The sequence below is a fragment of the Hyla sarda genome, chromosome 5 (assembly GCF_029499605.1).
Source record: "Hyla sarda isolate aHylSar1 chromosome 5, aHylSar1.hap1, whole genome shotgun sequence".
Taxonomy (NCBI): domain Eukaryota; kingdom Metazoa; phylum Chordata; class Amphibia; order Anura; family Hylidae; genus Hyla; species Hyla sarda.
This window is the reverse complement of record NC_079193.1, coordinates 207001598-207023093: the sequence shown is the minus strand read 5'-3', so window position 1 is coordinate 207023093 and position 21496 is coordinate 207001598. Positions and strand designations below refer to the sequence as shown.

The window sequence follows — 21496 nt, the reverse complement described above, 5'->3', positions numbered from 1 at the left end:
TCTAAGACACCCAGGATCCCCCTGAAGCGATAGGAGTGAGGTGGCACGGGTGCCACCCCTCCTATCCCTGCTATTGGTGGTCTAGACGCGACCACCAATAGCAGATCGGGGGCGGGGGGGTTTACTTTCGTTTTCCCTGTCCTGCCCTCCCACAATAGGCGGGGCAGGACGGGGGAAACGGCGGGGACCGGCGCCGAAGATCCACTTACCGATCCGGGCGGGCAACGGATGCTGCAGGCGACGGAGATCGGCGGGCGGCGATGACGTGCGGCTGGATCCGACGGAAGCCGGTGAGTTGCCTAGCAACATCTGCAGGGTACAGTTTGAGACCATTATACAGTGGTCTCTAACTGTAGCCCTCCAGATGTTGCAAAACTACAACTCCCAGCATGCCCAGACAGCTGTTTGGGCATGCTGGAATATGTAGTTTTGCAACAGCTGGAGGGCTACAGTTTGAGACCACTATATAGTGGTCCCTAAACTGTAGCCCTCCAGATCTTGCAAAACTACAACTCCTAGCATGCCCAAACAACTATTTGCCGTCAGGGCATGCTGGGAATTGTAGTTTTGCAACAGCTGGAGGACCACAGTTTGGAGATCACTTTGCAGTGTTCTCTAAAACTGTAGCCCTCCAGATGTTGCAAAACTGCAAATCCCAGCATCTCCAAACAGCAATCAGCTGTCTCGGCATGCTGGGAGTTGTAGTTGCGTACCTCCAGCTATTGCATAACTACATTTCCCCGCATGCCCTTCGGCGATCAGTACATGCTGGGAGTTGTAGTTTTGCAACAGCTGGAGGCAGACTGGTTGGAAAATACTGAGTTAGGTAACAGAACCTAACTGAAGGTTTTCCAACCAGTGTGTCTCCAGCTGTTGCAAAAGTAAAACTCCCAGCATGCACGGTCTGTCAGTACATGCTGGGAGTTGTAGTTTTGAAACAGCTGGAGGTTTGCCCCCCCCATGTGAACGTACAGGGTACATTCACACGGGCAGGCTTACAGTAAGTTTCCTGCTTCAAGTTTGGGCTGCGGCAACTCCTAGCGGGAAACTCACCATAACACGTCAGTGCGAATGTACCCTAAAAACACTACACTAACACATAATAAAGGGTAAAACACAACATATACACCCCCTTACACTCTTCCCCCCCCCCCCCAATAAAAATTATAACCGTATTGTATGGCAGTGTTTCCAAAACAGAGCCTCCAGCTGTTGCAAAACAACAACTCCCAGCATTTCCGGACAGCCACTGACTGTCCAGGCATGCTGGGAATTTAGCAACAGCTGGAGGCACCCCTCAAATGCGCATGGAGCTCTCTCACTTTGGAGCCCTGTCGTATTTCAAGGAAATAGTTTAGCGCCACATATGGGGTATCTCCGTACTCCAGAAAAATTGCACTACAAATTTTGGGGGGCTTTTTCTCCTTTTACCCCTTATGAAAAGGAAAAGTTGGGGCTTCACCAGCTTGTTAGTGTAAAAAAAAAAAAAATAATTTACACTAACGTGCTGGTGTTGCCCTATACTTTTTATTTTCACAAGCGTTAAAAGGAAAAAAATACCCCCAAAATTTGTAACGCAATTTCTCCTGAGTACAGAAATACCCCATATGTGGGCGTAAAATGCTCTGCAGGCGCATAACAAGGCTCAGGAGTGAGAGCGCACTATGTACATTTGAGGCCTAAATTGGTGATTTGCACAGGGGTGGCTGATTTTACAGCGGTTCTGACATACCGTATATACTCGAGTATAGGCCGAGTTTTTCAGCACGATTTTTCGTGCTGAAAACACCCCCCTCGGCTTATACTCGAGTGAACTCCCCCACCCGCAGTGGTCTTCAACCTGCGGACCTCCAGAGGTTTCAAAACTACAACTCCCAGCAAGCCCGGGCAGCCATCGGCTGTCCGGGCTTGCTGGGAGTTGTAGTTTTGAAACCTCCGGAGGTCCGCAGGTTGAAGACCACTGCGGCCTTCAACATCATCCAGCCCCCTCTCACCCCCTTTAGTTCTGAGTACTCACCTCCGCTCGGCGCTGGTCCGGTCCTGCAGGGCTGTCCGGTGAGGAGGTGGTCCGGTGAGGAGGTGGTCCGGGCTGCTATCTTCACCGGGGAGGCCTCTTCTAAGCGCTTCGGGCCCGGCCTCAGAATAGTCACGTTGCCTTGACAACGACGCAGATACGTCGTTGTTAAGGCAACGGCTCTATTCCGGGCCGGAAGCGCGGAGAAGAGGCGCCCCCGGTGAAGATAGCAGCCCGGACCACCTCCTCACCGGACAGTCCTGCAGGACCGGACCAGCGCCGAGCGGAGGTGAGTACTCAGAACTAAAGGGGGTGAGAGGGGCTGGATGATGTTGAAGGCCGCAGTGGTCTTCAACCTGCGGACCTCCGGAGGTTTCAAAACTACAACTCCCAGCAAGCCCGGACAGCCGATGGCTGCCCGGGCTTGCTGGGAGTTGTAGTTTTGAAACCTCTGGAGGTCCGCAGGTTGAAGGCCGCAGTGGTCTTCAACCTGCGGACCTCCGGAGGTTTCAAAACTACAACTCCCAGCAAGCCCGGACAGCCGATGGCTGCCCGGGCTTGCTGGGAGTTGTAGTTTTGAAACCTCTGGAGGTCCGCAGGTTGAAGACCACTGAGGGCGAATGATGAGAAGAGGATGATGAAGGGGGGGGGGGGGTGTGGGGATGATGAAGGGGGGGGTGTGGGATGATTACAAGGGGATGATGAAGGGGGGATGTGTGGGATGATAAGGGGATGTGTGGGATGATGACAAGGGGATGATGAAGGGGGGATGTGTGGGATAAGGGGATGTGTGGGATGATGACAAGGGGATGATGAAGGGGGGATGTGTGGGATAAGGGGATGTGTGGGATGATGACAAGGGGATGATGAAGGGGGGATGTGTGGGATGATGACAAGGGGATGATGAAGGGGGGATGTGTGGGATGATAAGGGGATGTGTGGGATGATGACAAGGGGATGATGAAGGGGGGATGTGTGGGATGATGACAAGGGGATGATGAGGATGTTAATGACGGGTCTGGATGATGACAGGGGGGGATGAGGTATTTCCCACCCTAGGCTTATACTCGAGTCAATAACTTTTCCTGGGATTTTGGGTTGAAATTAGGGGTCTCGGCTTATACTCGGGTCGGCTTATACTCGAGTATATACGGTAAATGCAAAAAAATAAACACCCACATGTGATCCCATTTTGGAAACTACACCCCTCACGGAATGTAATAAGGGGTACAGTGAGCATTTACTCCCCACAGGTGTCTGACAGATTTTTGGAACAGTGGTCCGTGAAAATGAAAAATTTAATTAATAGAATAGCCCACTGTTCCAAAGATCTGTCAAACGCCAGTGGGGTGTAAATACTCACTGCACCCCTTATTAAATTCTGTGAGGGGTGTAGTTTCCAAAATAGGGTCACATGTGGGGGGGGTCCACTGTTCTGGCACCACGGGGGGCTTTGTAAACGCACATGGCCCCTGACTTCCATTCCAAAAAATGTTTTCCCAAAAGCTCAATGGCGCTCCTTCTCTTCTGAGCATTGTAGTGCGCCAGCAGAGCACTTGACGTCCACACATGGGGTATTTCCATACTCAGAAGAGATGGGGTTACACATTTTTGGGGGTATTTTCTGCTATTAACCCTTGCAAAAATGTGACATTTGGGAAGGGTTTTCTAATTATGAATTTGTAAATGAAATACTTTTGTATTATTGTAAATTTTATTGTTTAAAAAATAAAATAGGGGAAAAAAAAAGAAAAAATGTTTAAAGTGACAGATGTGCAAAAAATGTGCCGGGTCCTAAGGTGTAAAATGGCTGGGTCCTTAAGGGGTTCATTTAAAGAGGGGTCACACATTGTTTGGTTATTCCACTTTTGACTAACGTTTCCCCCTAGTGTATTGTTTAAATATATCTATGAAATAAAAAGAAATGTATCACAAAATAGCCAACTGGGTGTTGTCAGCTTTGATTGAACAATGACAGAAAGATAGTGTAGGGACATGCCTCCAATTGGTGACACCCAGTTGGCCATTCAGTTATATATTTCAGTTAAGTGCAACAGAAGAATGTACCAAACAAAGTATTTTTTATACACAAGTATTTACTAAATCAGGAGTGGCTGTAGGTCCACTTTAAAGAGTACCTGTCACCAAATAACTTTTAATATAGCGTTCCTTGTGTAATTAGCAGACACTTTCTCATTCACTTGCTTTATGTTTAAAAGGTAATAGAAAAAAGGGCCTCTAGGTGGCTCTGTTCTGTTCCCTGAGGCAATTAATACAGTGAGTTTGGTCTACTCCTGGCCTGGCAGGAGACCAAACTCAGGAAGTGTTTCTCTGTACTGAGCTTGATTGACAGCTGCACAGAGCCTCACTGACAGCTGCACAGACTGAAAGCTACAGAGAGCCTCACTGAAAGATGCACGGAGCCTAAGGTCTTCTATTTACCACAGCACTGCAACCATGTGAGGGCAGAAGTGGTCCCCCAGCAGGCTTCAGAGATGTCATGCCTGCTGGGAAACTCCCACTTCCGCCTTCTGGAAGATTGCACTGTGTGAGCAAGAAGAATGGTATGATACACAGCTTTTTAAAGCTCCCAACATTTTTTCTAACCCCTTAAGGACGCAGGACGTAAATGTACGTCCTGGTGCGGTGGTACTTAACGCACCAGGACGTACATTTACGTCCTGTGCATAACCGCGGGCATCGGAGCGTTGCCCGTGTCATGCGCGGCTGATCCCGGCTGCTGATCGCAGCCAGGGACCCCGCCGGCAATGGCCGACGCCCGCGATCTCGTGGGCGTCCGCCATTAACCCCTCAGGTGCCGGGATCAATACAGATCCCGACATCTGCGGCAGTGCGCGATTTGAATGAATGATCGGATCGCCCGCAGCGCTGCTGCGGGAATCCGATCATTCATAACGCCGCACGGAGGTCCCCTCACCTTCCTGCATCCGGCTCCCGGCGTCTTCTGCTCTGGTCTGTGATCGAGCAGACCAGAGCAGAAGATGACCGATAACACTGATCTGTTCTATGTCCTATACATAGAACAGATCAGTATTAGCAATCATGGTATTGCTATGAATAGTCCCCTATGGGGACTATTCAAGTGTAAAAAAAATGTAAAAAAATGTAAAAGTAAAAAAAAGTGAAAAATTCCCTCCCCCAATAAAAAAGTAAAACGTCCGTTTTTTCCTATTTTACCCCCAAAAAGCGTAAAAAATAAATTTTATAGACATATTTGGTATCGCCGCGTGCGTAAATGTCCGAACTATTAAAATAAAATGTTAATGATCCCGTACGGTGAACGGCGTGAACGAAAAAAAAAAAGTCCAAAATTGCTACTTTTTTAATACATTTTATTAAAAAAAAAATTATAAAAAATGTAGTAAAAGTTTTTTATATGCAAATGTGGTATCAAAAAAAAGTACAGATCATGGTGCAAAAAATGAGCCCCCATACCGCTGCTTATACGGAAAAATAAAAAAGTTAGAGGTCATCAAAATAAAGGGATTATAAACGTACTAATTTGGTTAAAAAGTTTGTGATTTTTTTTAAGCACAACAATAATAGAAAAGTATGTAATAATGAGTATCATTTTAATCGTATTTACCCTCAGAATAAAGAACACATGTCAATTTTACCATAAATTGTACGGCGTGAAAACAAAACCTTCCAAAATTAGCAAAATTGCGTTTTTCTTTTTAATTTCCCCACAAAAATAGTGTTTTTTGGTTGCGCCATACATTTTATGATATAATGAGTTATGTCATTACAAAGGACAACTGGTCGCGCAAAAAACAAGCCCTCATGCTAGTCTGTGGATGATAATATAAAAGAGTTATGATTTTTAGAAGGCGAGGAGGAAAAAATGAAAACGTAAAAATTAAATTGTCTGAGTCCTTAAAGGGGTAGTCCAGTGGTGAAAAAGAGTTTGAGATCGCGGGGGGTCCGACCGCTGGGGCCCCCTGCGATCTCTGTACGGGGCCCCGGCTCTCGGCCCAGATAGCGGGTGTCGACCCCCGCACGAAGCGGCGGCCGACACGCACCCTCAATACATCTCTATGGCAGAGCCGGAGATTGCCGAAGGCAGCGCTTCGGCTCTGCCATAGAGTTGTATTGAGGGGGCGTGTTGGCCGCTGCCTCGTGCGGAGGTTGACACGCCCCCTTCCCGCGGGCTGTCAGGGCCCCGTACAGGAGATCGCAGGGGGCCCCAGCGGTCGGACCCCCCGCGATCTGCAACTTATCCCCTATCCTTAGGATAGGGGATAAGTTGCTCACCACTGAGTCACCACTGGACTACTCCTTTAACCCCTTAAGGACAATGGACGTACTCCTACGCCCCCGTTTCCGAGTCCTTAAGGACCGAGGACGTAGGAGTACGTCCTGTCCATTCCCGGCCCCCCGCCGCTAGCCGGAGGGGAGCCGGTGCCCGATGCCTACTGAAATCGTTCAGCAGGCATTGCGGCATATGGCCCAGGGGGGTCATTATGTCCCCCCATGTCGGCGATGGCCGCAGATCGCTGGACAATTCAGTCCAGCGATCTGCGGCGATTCCGGGTCAATCGGGTCTCCAGTGACCCGGTGACCCGGAATTACTGGCTGATCGGGGCCGTCAGAGATGGCCCCGAACAGCCAGAGCCTGCAGGGGTGAGGTGGCACTGGTGCCACCTCACGATCGCCCTGATTCGTCGGCCGGATTACCAGCCGACCAATCAGGGCGCCTGCTGCGGGTGTCACTCCCGCACCCGCTCCGCCCCTCTTCCGGAGGACGTGAGCGGGTGCGGGACGAGCACCCCTGGTGCTGGGGACCCCGATCCCCGGCGTTAATGTTGGGATCGGGGCCCCAGGAGCGACGACGGCGGCGGGACTGACCTGTGCGGCGATCAAGCAGCAGCAGAAGGTGAGTGACAGCCTCCTGCTGTTGCTTAGCAACAGCTCCCAGCATGCAAAAAGGGCATGCTGGGAGCTGTAGATATGCAACAGCAGGAGGCAGACCACCACAACTCCCAGCATGCACTTATGGGCATGCTGGGACTTATGGTTTTGCAACAGCTGGAGGCACATTCTTTCAATGGAAAAGTGTACCTTCAGCTGTTGTGTAACTACAACTCCCAGCTTGCACAAACAGCTTAAGTGCATGCTGGGAGTTGTAGTGGTGCATCTGCTGGTTGCATAACTACAACTCCCAGCATGCCCGTTGGCTGTCGGTGACTGCTGAGAGTTGTAGTTTTGCAACAGCTGAAGGCACACTGAGTTAAGTAGCAAACCAGTGTGTCTCCAGCTGTTGCATAACTACAATCCCCAGCATCCCCAGCCAAAGTAGTATGCCTCCCGCTGTTGCATAACTACAACACCCAGCATGCCCTTCCGCTGTCCGTACATGCTGGGGGTTGTAGCTTTTGCAACAGCTGAAGGCACACTGGTTGCAAAACACTGAGTTTGTTGCCAAACTCGGTGTTTCACAACCTGTGTGTCTCCAGCTGTTGCAAAACTACAACTCCCAGCATGCACTGATAGACCGTACATGCTGGGAGTTGTAGTTTTGCAACAGCTGGATGTCCCCCCCCCCCAATGTGAATGTACAGGGTACACTCACATGGGCGGAGGATTACAGTAAGTATCCGGCTGCAAGTTTGAGCTGCAGCTAATTTTCTGCTGCAGCTCAAGCTGCCAGCGAGAAACTACTGTGAACCCCCCGCCCGTGCGACTGTACCCTAAAAACACTACACTACACTAACATAAAATAAAATAAAAAGTAAAAAAACACTACATATACACATACCCCTACAATAAAAATGAAAAACGTCTGGTACGCCACTGTTTCCAAAACGGAGCCTCCAGCTGTTGCAAAACTACAACTCCCAGCATGCACTGATAGACCGTACATGCTGGGAGTTGTAGTTTTGCAACAGCTGGATGTCCCCCCCCCCCCCCCAATGTGAATGTACAGGGTACACTCACATGGGCGGAGGATTACAGTAAGTATCCGGCTGCAAGTTTGAGCTGCAGCAAATTTTCTGCTGCAGCTCAAGCTGCCAGCGAGAAACTACTGTGAACCCCCCCGCCCATGTGACTGTACCCTAAAAACACTACACTAACACAAAATAAAATAAAAAGTAAAAAAACACTACATATACACATACCCCTACAATAAAAATGAAAAACGTCTGGTACGCCACTGTTTCCAAAACAGAGCCTCCAGCTGTTGCAAAACTACAACTCCCAGCATGCACTTATAGACCCTACATGCTGGGAGTTGTAGTTTTGCAACAGCTGGATGTCCCCCCCCCCCCCCCCCCCAATGTGAACGTACAGGGTACACTCACATGGGCGGAGGATTACAGTAAGTATCCGCCTGCAAGTTTGAGCTGAGTCAAATTTTCTGCGGCTGCTCAAACTGCCAGCGAGAAACTACTGTGAACCCCCCGCCCGTGCGACTGTACCCTAAAAACACTACACTACACTAACATAAAATAAAATAAAAAGTAAAAAACACTATGTATACACATACCCCTACACAGCCCCCCTCCTCTCCCCAATAAAAATGAAAAACGTCTGGTACGCCACTGTTTCCAAAACGGAGCCTCCAGCTGTTGCAAAACAACTACTCCCAGTATTACCAGACAGCCACTGACTGTCCAGGCATGCTGGGACTTTTACAACAGCTGGAGGCACCCTATTTGGGAATCACTGGCGTAGAATACCCCTATGTCCACCCCTATGCAAGTCCCTAATACAGGCCTCAAATGCGCATGGCGCTCTCACTTTGGAGCCCTGTCGTATTTCAAGGCAACAGTTTAGGGTCACATATGGGGTATCGCCGTACTCGGGAGAAATTGTGTTACAAATTATGGGGGGGTATTTTCTGCTATTACCCTTTTTAAAAATCAAAAATTTTTGAGAAACCAACATTTTAGGTAAAATTTTTTTTTTTTTTTTACATATGCAAAAGTTGTGAATCACCTGTAGGGAATTAAGGTTCACATTACCCCTTGTTACGTTCCCCGAGGGGTCTAGTTTCCAAAATGGTATGCCATGTGTTTTTTTTTTTGCTGTTCTGGCACCATAGGGGCTAAATGCGGCATGCCCCCAGAGCAAAATTTGCTTTCAAAAAGCCAAATGTGACTCCTTCTCTTCTGAGACCTGTAGTGCGCCAGCAGAGCACTTCTCACCCCCATATGGGGTGTTTTCTGAATCGGGAGAAATTGGGCTTCAAATTTTTGGGGGTATTTTCTGCTATTACCCTTTTTAAAAATGTAAAAATTTTGGGAAACCAAGCATTTTAGGTAAAAAAAAAATTTTTTTTAACATATGCAAAAGTCGTGAAACACCTGTAGGGTATTAAGGTTCACTTTACCCCTTTTTACATTCCCCGAGGGGTCTGGTTTCCAAAATGGTATGCCATGTGGGTTTTTTTTGCGGTTCTGGCACCATAGGGGCTTCCTAAATGCGGCATGCCCCCAGAGCAAAATTTGCTTTCAAAAAGCCAAATGTGACTCCTTCTCTTCTGAGACCTGTAGTGCGCCAGCAGAGCACTTTTCACCCCCATATGGGGTGTTTTCTGAATCGGGAGAAATTGGGCTTCAAATTTTGGGGGGTATTTTCTGCTATTATCCTTTTTAAAAATGTAACATTTTTGGGAAACCAAGCATTTTAGGTAAAACATTTTTTTTTTTTTACATATGCAAAAGTCGTGAATCACCTGTGGGGTATTAAGGTTCACTTTACCCCTTGTTACGTTCCCTGAGGGGTCTAGTTTCCAAAATGGTATGCCATGTGTTTTTTTTTGCTGTCCTGGCACCATAGGGGCTTCCTAAAGGTGACATGCCCCCCAAAAACCATTTGACGCTCCTTCCCTTCTGAGCCCTCTACTGCGCCCGCCGAACAATTAACATAGACATATGAGGTATGTGCTTACTCGAGAGAAATTGGGTTTCAAATACAAGTAAAATTTTTCTCCTTTTTACCACTTGCAAAAATTAAAAAATTGGGTCTACAAGAACATGCGAGTGTAAAAAATGAAGATTGTGAATTTTCTCCTTCACTTTTCTGCTATTCCTGTGAAACACCTAAAGGGTTAATACACTTATTGAATGTAATTTTGAATACTTTGGGGGGTGTAGTTTTTATAATGGGGTCATTTATGGGGTATTTCTAATATGAAGACCCTTCAAATCCACTTCAAACCTGAACTGGTCCATGAAAAATAGCGAGTTTGAAAATTTTGTGAAAAATTTCCAAATTGCTGCTGAACTTTGAAGCCCTCTGGTGACTTCCAAAAGTAAAAACTCATAAATTTTATGATGCAAACATAAAGTAGACATATTGTTTATGTGAACCCAAAAATGTTTTATTTTGAATATCCATTTCCTTACAAGCAGAGAGCTTCAAAGTTAGAAAAATGCAAAATTTTCATTTTTTTCATCAAATTTTGGGATTTTTCACCAAGAAAGGATGCAAGTTACCATAAAATTTTACCACTGAGTTAAAGTAGAATATGTCACGAAAAAACAATCTCGGAATCAGAATGATAACTAAAAGCATTCCAGAGTTATTAATGTTTAAAGTGACAGTGGTCAGAATTGCAAAAAACGCTCTGGTCCTTAAGGTGTAAAATGGCCTGGTCCTTAAGGGGTTAAGGCCAAAATGGGCTGAGTCCTTAAGGGGTTAAGGGTGGGAGGGGTGTTAGGAGTAGTTAGGAAACAGCCTGAGTTAGTTTAGAAAAGTTTAGTTGGTGATAGGATTGCAGGGCTCTCTCTTTCCTGTTATTATGACTTAATTGGGTAGGTCCTAACAACTGCTTCAGTATTATTAATACACAGTCTAATGTACTCACCCATAGATATAAATAACTAATAAGAACTACAGCAGAATTTCTTTTGTCCCGTCCACACTCCCTATATTTTGTCTCTGGACAGAAACACCCAGGCAATAGCTACAGGGATAAGACCCTTTTTTTTCACCCAAAAATATACATTTTTTCAATTAACTTTAATAATTTTGAATATTAATGCCTATTGTTTGAAGCTGAAGTCAGTCCATTTTTTCTGACTCTAAATCCACCTTCTCTATGACTTTTATATAGATATTTTAGATTTTTTCACTCTGCCCTGATGCCTTTATTTACAACAACAGAATCCCGTATATTTAATCTATGTAGAAGACTTATAATGCTAACGTTCTTTCCAGCATACGGATCAACTAGAGGGAATGTGTTGGTATCATGGTAAAGTGGCCAGAATATTAGACAGCAGAAGCTCGCTATTCCATGCGCTGCTGATCTACGAGTTTTCTTCATCTAGGGTCATGCATAATGAAACGGTTTTGTAGCAGGTTACCATAAGCAATTTTTACAGGGGATGACAACAGGGAATGTGATCTTCATAATCCCTGAGGATAAATTGTGCAGATTGATATGAAATGTAGAAGTCGGACAGAGAAATCATGGTGCAGGCTTGAATTATGTAGGAGGACCTACGGAATGTATAGGAACCTGTAAAATAAAATCCAGCACTCTTCCAGAATGTGTATGACTCTTGGAATTTGGCTTTCTTTCGAGTTCTTCTCTGCTTTCTTTCTATAGATGCCGTTGCACATATGAATAATACATCATGGATGACCTGTCTGACCGCACATCTATCTGTAATGTTAATGCTCATGAATTAATTTAAATGATTCTTTTTTTATTGCTATAGTCTTGCATCTGTGGCTTTTAGAATATGTGTTTGTCAATGGTTTTGTTGTTTCGCCTTGGTCAGTGTAAATCATTTAGATGCCTCAGCCATAGAGAACCACATATTCCTTATTGATTTTCAGTCAATGTGAAGTATCTTTCTACAGCTTACATTGTGCATTAACAGTTATTACTTCTCTTTGAATCTCCTAGGATTCAGCCTGTGAAGCTCTGTGTGTATCTCTATGTATATAATAGGCAGTGTCACATGGTGGCAGTACTGCACTAAATATGGATGCATCTGTATTGCAGTCCTGGATTTCTCTAGTAAAGTATTTTGGATTGGGTATTTCAGTCTATAAATGATGTAATGCGTAATATAACCACATGGAAAAAAATAAATCATGTTTATGAAATGGATTATTATCTGCTCTGTCTTACACTACTTCTGGTGTTTGATGTTTTTCAGTATCTATCTGCTACATAAAGGTTGTTTCCCCCCCATATTTTAAAGTGGTACTCCACTGGCCAGCGTGGAACTAAATGTTCCGAACGCTTATTTCACGCTGCTGTGGTTGGCCACGTGACGTCACAAGGAGCGTGGCCGACCCCGCAGTGTGAAAACAACGTTCGGAACATTTAGTTCCATGCTGGCCAGTGGAGTACCGTTTTAACGGTTCACATAAAACACGATGGTCCAGATTTATCAAGCTGTGTGAGAGAAAAAGTGGAGTGATTTTCCCACAGCGACCAATCACAGCTCATCTATTGAGCCCTGGTAAAGTGAAAGCTGAGCTGTGATTGGTTGATGTGGGAAAATCACTCCACTTTTTCTCTCACACAGTTTGATAAATCTGGGCTAATGGCTCAGTTTAGTTCATTCCATGGGTCCGAAAAGGCAAAGTCTTTCCATTATATTTTTAACCTCTTCAGGATCCAATCCTAAAAAGACGTGCACCAATTCTGCATTGTGCAACTAAGGACTCATGAGGGCAGAGTGGTTAGGAGCAGCAGCTAAAGTGGTCCCTGTGTCCTGCAGCTACTAGTATGGGGGCTTTGTGGTCCTTGTCTCTGGATGCAGCTTTATATAGTGTCTGTATAAATGCTCACTATTCTCAAGTATGATAATGTCTAATCCGAGAAGTTATAGTCTATCGGGGTGGATATACCATAAAAGTTATAAAAACATCTGTAGTTCTTTGTGGGCATATATGAAGATATATATTACATTTAATTGTCTCCTTCATTTCTAGACCACGTTGGCACGTCATTTCCTAGAGGATGCTTCTGTTTTTCATTGTTGGCTTGATCGTCCACCTTATCTTCTTTGCATCTATTTTTGACATATACTTTACGTCTCCGCTGGTCCATGGCATGACGCCACAGAAAACATTGCTTCCACCTCCTGCAAAACGATTAGTCCTATTTGTGGCTGATGGATTGAGAGCTGACACTTTCTTTTTGTTGGATGAACATGGTCTTCCTAGAGCACCTTATCTTAGGTGAGGTTACACTACGATTGTGTTCTTTGAAGAGTCAGCCAGTGACAACTTTTTTTTTGCAGATTTTCTGCTTTATCACACCAGCTGGGATACAGCTGTCACTGGCGGTCTCTCCAGAGCTCTTCTGTTGTACTCCCTGTGCTTGTGTTAGTTTTTAAAAGGATGGACATTTAATAAAGGTTTTAAAGTTTTTTATCTATTATTCAGTGAGTGCCACTGTACTTTTCTCCTTGGATAATATACCATAAAAGAGGACCAGGAATCTGATAATTCTTGGTTAATGCTAATTTTTTTTTTTTTTACAAATATTGGCCCTGATTTACTATTCTAAACCCAACATGTTTTGTCAGGTTGTGCACAAGATTCTGTCTCGTTGCGCCATAATTCTGTCGTCTTATTGCGCCAGAAATAAAAAAAAAACCCGACCAACTCTCCAATTTACTGAGAGAATCTGAAAAAGGGACGAGGCAGTAGAGGAAAGTGCGAAGAGGTAGAGAAAAAAAGGACCAACGATTTCCTTACAGATTACGCGTTTCGAGGGTAACCCCCTCTTCCTCAGATCTGAGGAAGAGGGGGTTACCCTCGAAACGCGTATTCTGTACTTTTGTTATTTTTAATAAATATGATCCCTGCAAGTTTTTAAATCAACTGGTGCCAGAAAGTTAAACAGATTTGTAAATTACTTCTGTTAACCCCTTAAGGACCAGGTTTTTTTTTTCCGTTTTTGCACTTTCATTTTTTCCTCCCTACCTTTAAAAAATCATAACTGTTTCAATTTTGCACCTAAAAATCCATATGTGTCTTATTTTTTGCGCCACCAATTCTACTTTGTAATGACATCAGTCATTTTACACAAAAATCTACGACGAATTTGAAGAAAAAACACTAACACCATTTTGTAATTTGGGGGGCTTCCGTTTCTATGCAGTAAATTTTTCGGTAAAAATGACACCTTGTCTTTATTCTGTAGGTCCATACGATTAAAATTATTTATTATTTATATAGGTTTGATTTTGTCATACTTCTGGAAAAAATCATAACTTCATGCAGGAAAATTTCTGGCCCCTATAACCCTGACCCCTATAACTCTGACCCCTATAACTTTTTAATTTTTTCGCGTACGGGGCGGTATGAGGGCTCATTTTTTTTGCACCGTGATCTGATCATTTTTGTACTGATCGGACTTTTTGATAGCTTTTTATTAATTTTTTCATGATATGAAAACTGACCAAAAATAAGCTATTTTAGACTTTTGAATTTTTTTGCACGTACGCCATTGACCGTGCGATTTAATTAACGATATATTTTATAATTCGGACATTTCTGCACGTGGAATACCACATAGCACCGTGTTTCCCCGAAAATACACCCTACCCTGAAATAAGCCCTAGCTGGATTATCGGAGTGGGCTTCAATATAAGCCCTACCCCGAAAATAAGACCTAGGTCAGTGGTCTTCAATCTGCGGACCTCCAGATGTTGCAAAACTACAACTCCCAGGATGCCCGGACAGCCGTTGGCTGTTCGGGCATCCTGGGAGTTGTAGTTTTGCAACATCTGGAGGTCCACAGGTTGAAGACCACTGATCTAGGCAATGCCTGGGCTGCAAATATTAAAAAACAAACTTTAACTTACCTTAGTTCTCCGTTCCCCCGTTGCTTCCTGGTGTTGTAATGTTTAGAGCCTTCAGCCTATCACTAGCCGCAGCGATGTCCCGCCTCAGCTGATGATAGGCTGAGCGCATTGTCATGTAAGGAGTCGGCCGGCTTCTTACATGACAGTGGGCTCAGCCTATCATCGGCCGAAGCAGGACATCGTTGCGGCCGGTGATAGGCTGGAGGCTCTGTGACGTTCCCATCCCCAGAACCGCAGCAAGAACAGCGGAGGGACCATGAGGCCGGTTCCTTAGCAACGCGGGAACGAAGGACGAAGGTAAGTTAAAGGTTGTTTTTTAATATTTGCAGCCCGGGCACAGGAATACTTAACTGCTCTTTTGGCGCAAAGGTATTGGCCAGTGTTTAGAAGTATAGAGGTGTGTGCTACATAAAAAACATTCAGGTGCATATGTGGCCCCTTCATGCTCAAGCTACTGTACAAGTACAGTGCAGCGGCTGATAATTATTTGGCGGGGGGGGGGGGGGGGGGGGGGGGTGGAGAGAAGCAGCGCTTGCGGGTGACATACGGTACAATTAGCCCCCCCGATGTGGGGTGCAGCGCTGAGCTGATAAACGGGCGGGGGGGTTAGTGGATGTTGGGGGACAGAGCTGTGCCCATCAAATGTAAATAAATAATCCCTACCCTGAAAATAACCCCTAGTGTGTTTTTGGTGACTAAAATTAATATAAGACCCGGTCTTCTTTTCGGAGAAACACGGTATGTTTATTTTTATTTTTACACTTTTTTTTATGGAAAAAGGGGGTGATTCAAACTTTTATTAGGGAAGGGGTTAAATAATCTGTATTAACTTTTCCACTTTTTTTGCAGTGTTATAGCTCCCATAGAGGGCTATAACACTGCACACGCTGATCTTTTACATTGATCAATGGTTTCTCATCGGAAACCATTGATCAATGATTCTGCCACTTGACTGCTCATGCCTGGATTTGGTCACTAACAGGTTAAAAAATATTAATCCTTCCAGTACTTATTAGCTGCTGAATGCTACAGAGGAAATTCTTTTCTTTTTGGAACACAGAGCTCTCTGCTGACATAATGACCACAGTGCTCTCTGCTGACATCTCTGTCCATTTTAGGAACTGTCCAGAGCAGCATAAGTCTGCTATGGGGATTTTCTCCTACTCTAGACAGTTCCTAAAATGGACAGAGATGTCAGCAGAGAGCACTGTGCTTGTGAGTGAGCAGAGAGCTTCTGTTTTCCAAAAAAATAAAAAAATTCTCTTTAGAATTCAGCAGCTAATAAGTACTGGAAGGATTACGATTTTTTAATAGAAGTAATTTACAAATCTGTTTAACTTTGTGGCACCAGTTGATAAAGTTTTCCCCCGGAGTACCCCTTTAAGTTCTGTTTATGCTGAGGAGGGTGGTGGAATTCCACACTGAATGTTTGCCTCCAATAACAAAATGCCTGCACAGACATGCCTGGCGATCTGGGTCTATTCTGGATGGGAACTTTGGATGCCAAAAGCTGGATCCAATGATTCTGGTCTGATACTTACTGATATCTCATTGGCTAAAATGGTGGGCAGTGCAGGACCTATGGATCATCCTGCATAGTTGCCCTCCAACATGGTTTTACTTTTTGGATGGCAGCTGTGTAGATCGTTGGACATATGTGAACCCAGCCTTACATCCCTTTTTAATGTGTACACCCTGTTTTTTTTTGTTTTTTTTTGGTTTTTTTTAGAAATATAATCCAAACAAAAGGAAGTTTTGGTGTTTCTCACACTCGGGTTCCTACAGAGTCCAGACCAGGACATGTTGCACTCATTGCTGGATTTTATGAAGATGTCAGTGCAGTTGCAAAAGGTATGTAAGGATAAAACTTTTTTTTCCTTCAGTGGTAGACATTTAACACAGTTTAATATTTATCTATCAATCTAATACTTAGGCTCCTTTCACACTAGTGATTTCTCCGTTATTGAAGTTCCGTCGCATGTTCCGTCACGGTTTTCGGCAAAAACCTGCCGTTACAAAACCCCTGACGGCCGAGACTAAATCGCATTGCAGCCTATGGGGTTTTGTAACTGCCCGTTTGCACCCGTATATGTCCGTAATTCATTACAGACGTTATACATGCAGTAATTTTTCCACCACGATGAATTACGGGCATATACGGGTGCAAACGGGCAGTTACAAAATCCCATAGGCTGCAATGCGATTTTAGTCTTGGCCGTCAGGGGTTTTGTAACGGCAGGTTTTTGCCGAAAACCGTGACGGAACATGCGACGGAACTTCAATAACAGAGAAGTCACTAGTGTGAAAGGAGCCTTAGGAAAGAACAAACATATTCATACACAAACACACAGAAGACAAGAAAGAAGTTATAGCCAATGATTTTATTCCAGGTGTTTGGTGACTTTTGTGTGACATAACAGGCTTGTGGTAAAATAACGCTAAAGGTCTTGAGTTATTTAGCTTTAAATAATAGCCTTGAAGTTTCTTGCATTTGAAACCTGTGACCTTTCCAAAAATGAAAATCTTTATGTCACTTGTGGAAAATGGGATGATGAATTATGTAGGCTATGCAAGCACAGAAATAACTGTAGACCGTAATAATCCCTAACATTTACATTTTGATGGCTGCGGGAGCATGAGGTATCCAAGCTGGATATTCCGAAATTATTATTTCAGAAGTCTTCTAATAGTTCAATTTATACCTCTCATGTCAAGTGGCTCTTAGATTTTAATAACCCTAAAATCTCTTTAGATGAGAAGGATAAGAAGGTTAGTTGAAGAATCACTATTCTCCGGTATGAATATCACCTCCGAAAATAGTTAGGAAATTGGGGAATTCTCCTGCAATTTAATGTCACAGGTCACAGCTTGAATGTGAAAACTGGAACACATCACAGCTGAGGATACCGTATATACTCGAGTGTAAGCTGAGTTACTCAGCATGATTATTCGTGCTGAAAAGGCCCCCCCCCCCCTCGGCTTGTACTCGAGTGAACTCTCCGCCTGTCAATACCTTCGGCCTTAGTCATCATTCAGACCCCCCTTTAGTTTTCTACTCATCTCCCCTCGGTGGGAAGGAAGGATGAGCTGGTCCGGGCCATCTATGCTGCAGGGACTGTCCGGTGGGGAGGGTTAGTCGTTCCGGGCTGTCTATTTTCATCGGGGCCGGCCCCGGCCTAGTGACGTTGCCTTGACGACGACGCACAGGGACGTCCATGCGCAGCAGATGTCCCTGTCATGAATGTCCCTGTGCGTCATCGTCAAGGCAATGTCACTAGTCCGGGGCCGCCCCGGAGCGGAGAAAAGGGCCTTCCGGGGAAAATGGACAGCCCGGAACGACTAACCCTCCCCACCGGGCGGTCCCTGCGGCCTTCCTTCCCACCAAGGGGAGGGGAGTTGAAAACTAAAGGGGGTCTGGATGATGACGAAGGCCGCAGTGGTCTTCAACCTGCGGACCTCCAGATGTTTCAAAACTACAACTCCCAGCATGCCCAGACAGCCGATGGCTGTCTGGGCATGCTGGGAGTTGTAGTTTTGCAACATCTGAAGGTCCGCAGGTTGAAGACCACTGAGGCATTGACAGGCAGTGATGATGACGGGGGTGATGATGACGAGGGTGATGATGACGGGGGTGATGATGAGGGGGGTGATGATGACAGGGTCATGATGACGGTGGTCTGGATGATGACAGGGGGGGGGATGATGTATTTCCCACCCTAGGCTTATAGTAGAGTCAATAACTTTTCCTGGATTTGGGGGTGAAATTAGGGGCCTCGGCTTATATTCAGGTCGGCTTATACTCGAGTATATACAGTACTACACTGAGCTCTATTGACATTGTTATTATGCTCAGATGTATTTATCTCATTTAGTAATATGTGTGAATGTATATACATTCCTATTGTTTTTATTATTTTATTGTTATTATTATCCCTAGGCTGGAAGGAAAATCCAGTTGAGTTTGATTCTGTCTTCAACGAGAGTACCTACACTTGGAGCTGGGGTAGTCCAGATATCTTACCAATGTTTGCCAAAGGTATGAGCTTTTTACACTATAAATGTAGATGAGGCGAGTGAGTTTTCTATGCAATAGAAATACTGTAGCCGGACTAGATTTGACTAGATTTATTTATTTAAGAAACTATAGGTTACATTTCAGGCTGATGCAAGACTCCAGGTAACAACTAAGAGTCTCAATCCCCCTATTTCAGGCTTATCTTATTCTGGAACCTGCCCACATCCTGTTTATTTTGTTCTCCTCTTTCCTCATATTTCCATACTATCCTTGTCACTGCCTCGTAAACACCATTGGGGAGATTTATCAAAACCTGTCCAGAGGAAAAGTTGCTCAGTTGCCCACAGCAACCAATCAGATCGCTTCTTTCATTTTGCTGAGGCCTTGTAAAAATGAAAGAAGAAAGCTAATTGGTTGCTATGGGCAACTGGCCAACTTTTCCTCTGGACAGGTTTTGATATATCTCACCCCCATGACCCTTTTAATTTGCCCATTGTCAGGGGCCCTTTAGACAGGCAATCAATGGTTTACTCCTGGAAACCCCAGATAAAATGTAGCCATGTATTCGGGTGCAGCAATAAAAATAAATTGTATGAAATATCTCAAAACTGATACAGTAATAAATTTTTTAAGAAGCAGTTTTCTTTTTTATATAGTGCAACATAGGCTGCTATATAAAATAATGTAGAGGTTCTTGTGTATTGCCATGTGCTTACCTGTTTTATCTGATTTGGCAGGCATGGATAAAGCTCCATATTGCATGTAAATCCATCACTGGCATGGTTCTGTTATGCAGCCTACATTTCTTATAATTTTTCTGACTGGTCTTCTAGTGTTGGAGTACACCTAGGTAAACAGATTAGACTCATAGGTCGGTTGAGGTCTGTTGACATTATGTGCTCTTTTTATGCATATTCAAAGGGTGTTTTGCAGAAGTAAGTGATTTGACCTATAATCATATTTGAGGTGTTATATGAAGATTTGAAGTTTTTACTGCATTTTGGTTGTTTCTATTGCTATTTAGAAAAAAAAAGCTTCTTTACTGTGATTTGCGCAATTACGGGAAACTAGCAACTTCGAAAGAATGCAGCAAGAAACATAATGCTTGAACACAGCCTCAGGAAAGACCTACTACATGTCTTGACCTCATAGATATAGCAGCAGCAGTATACAGAAATAGCTAGAAGGGAAGCGGTCTGGGAGATAGCAGGAGTGATTTAAAGGGGTTCTCCCTTGTTTATACTGTTTTTTGTTATTATGTTTGTGTGTTATGTGTGTATAAGTATGTGTTTTTTATATGTGTGTTGTGATTATGAATATATGTATTTTCTTACCTTTTGTGAAGATCCGGAAGCTGGTCCCTTTTTCTTCCAGTGGCTTGCTGTGTAACCTCGGCCTCCTCCATGTTGTGTTCGGTAAGTGGGATATCGGAGGGTGTGTTCTTGCTTCTGTCCTTCCTAGCTTCTGACGTCCGAGGCAAATCTTTTCTTCCTGTTTCTTCCGTGGCTCAGCGACGAATCTGCGGCCTCTTCCGGCGCATGCACAGGTGTTTTTTTTTTTTTTACCAATAAAGTTTTTTTTGTCTAATTGACAAACTGTCTGTGCTTGCGCGAAGCTATGCTGTAGACCTAATGTACGCTACGCTGTTAGCGTAGCACTTGCGTACTCACGCATGCGCAGACAGTTTGTCAATTAGACAAAGAAAACTTTATTGTTAAAAAAAATAAAAAAACTACCTGCGCATGCGCCGGAAGAGGCCGCAGATTCGTCGCTGAGCCACGGAAGAAACGGGAAGAAAAGATTTGCCTCGGACGTCAGAAGATAGGAAGTACAGAAGCAAGAACACCCCCCCGACATCCCACTTACCAAACACAACATGGCGGAGGCCGAGGTACACAGCAAGCCACTGGAAGAAAAAGGGGCCAGCTTCCGGATCTTCACAAAAGGTAAGAAAATACATATATACATAATCACAACACACTTAAAAAAAACACATACTTATACACACATAACACACAAACATAATAACAAAAAACTGTATAAACAAGGGAGAACCCCTTTAATAAAGATGATGTCACCATGTAATTCACAGGAAGTCAGCTGACCCACGATTGACTTCCTTTTGACTTATCAAGCCATGTAACTTTATGTGGGTTGTACTGGTGATCACATGACCAAATTAGAGTAATGAAACACATAGATGCAGTGCTGAAATAAAACAAATAGCGATGTACGACGTCAGTGAGTGCGCAAATGGGAAAAAACTCGCAGTGCTTCTATAAAGCTTTGGCTTTTCATGCTTCTATTGAGGGGTATTCTCATCTCTTATATAAGGCCCCCCTTCCCCCTCGATTGCTTGGAGCTGTCATAGGTGATTAGAAAGGTGAAAACTGCTATGCTGTAATATATTAGCTGACATCACTGCTAAGCAGTTTATTAGGGTGAGGGGGCTCCTTCTGTTACCCAATCAGCAGCCCTGTAAAGCAATCATAGGGTTCCCATGACTGCCGGGGGCCGAACAAAGGCATTGCCTAATATCTTACTGATGTCAGTTTATTACAGACGGGCTGTAATTCTTTAGTATACAGACTGTATCAAATCATTATAGAAGCAATTCAACTTCAGTATTACACTGTAAAGCTTGTTAAGCATGGCTTCCAG

The 21496-nt window shown here is 44.4% G+C and overlaps 1 protein-coding gene across 2 annotated transcripts in view; it reads left to right on the top strand.

Moving 5' to 3' along the window:
* The window catches only part of PIGN (phosphatidylinositol glycan anchor biosynthesis class N), a 282876-nt gene that overhangs the window by 19692 nt on the left and 241688 nt on the right, over positions 1 to 21496 (top strand). For both annotated transcript variants that reach the window (XM_056520984.1, XM_056520985.1), the window contains exons 2-4: positions 12938 to 13186; positions 16550 to 16671; positions 18758 to 18856. In XM_056520984.1, the coding sequence (XP_056376959.1) occupies positions 12966 to 13186; positions 16550 to 16671; positions 18758 to 18856 (442 nt within the window). In that variant the 5' untranslated portion in view covers positions 12938 to 12965. The remainder of the gene's footprint in view (positions 1 to 12937; positions 13187 to 16549; positions 16672 to 18757; positions 18857 to 21496) is intronic.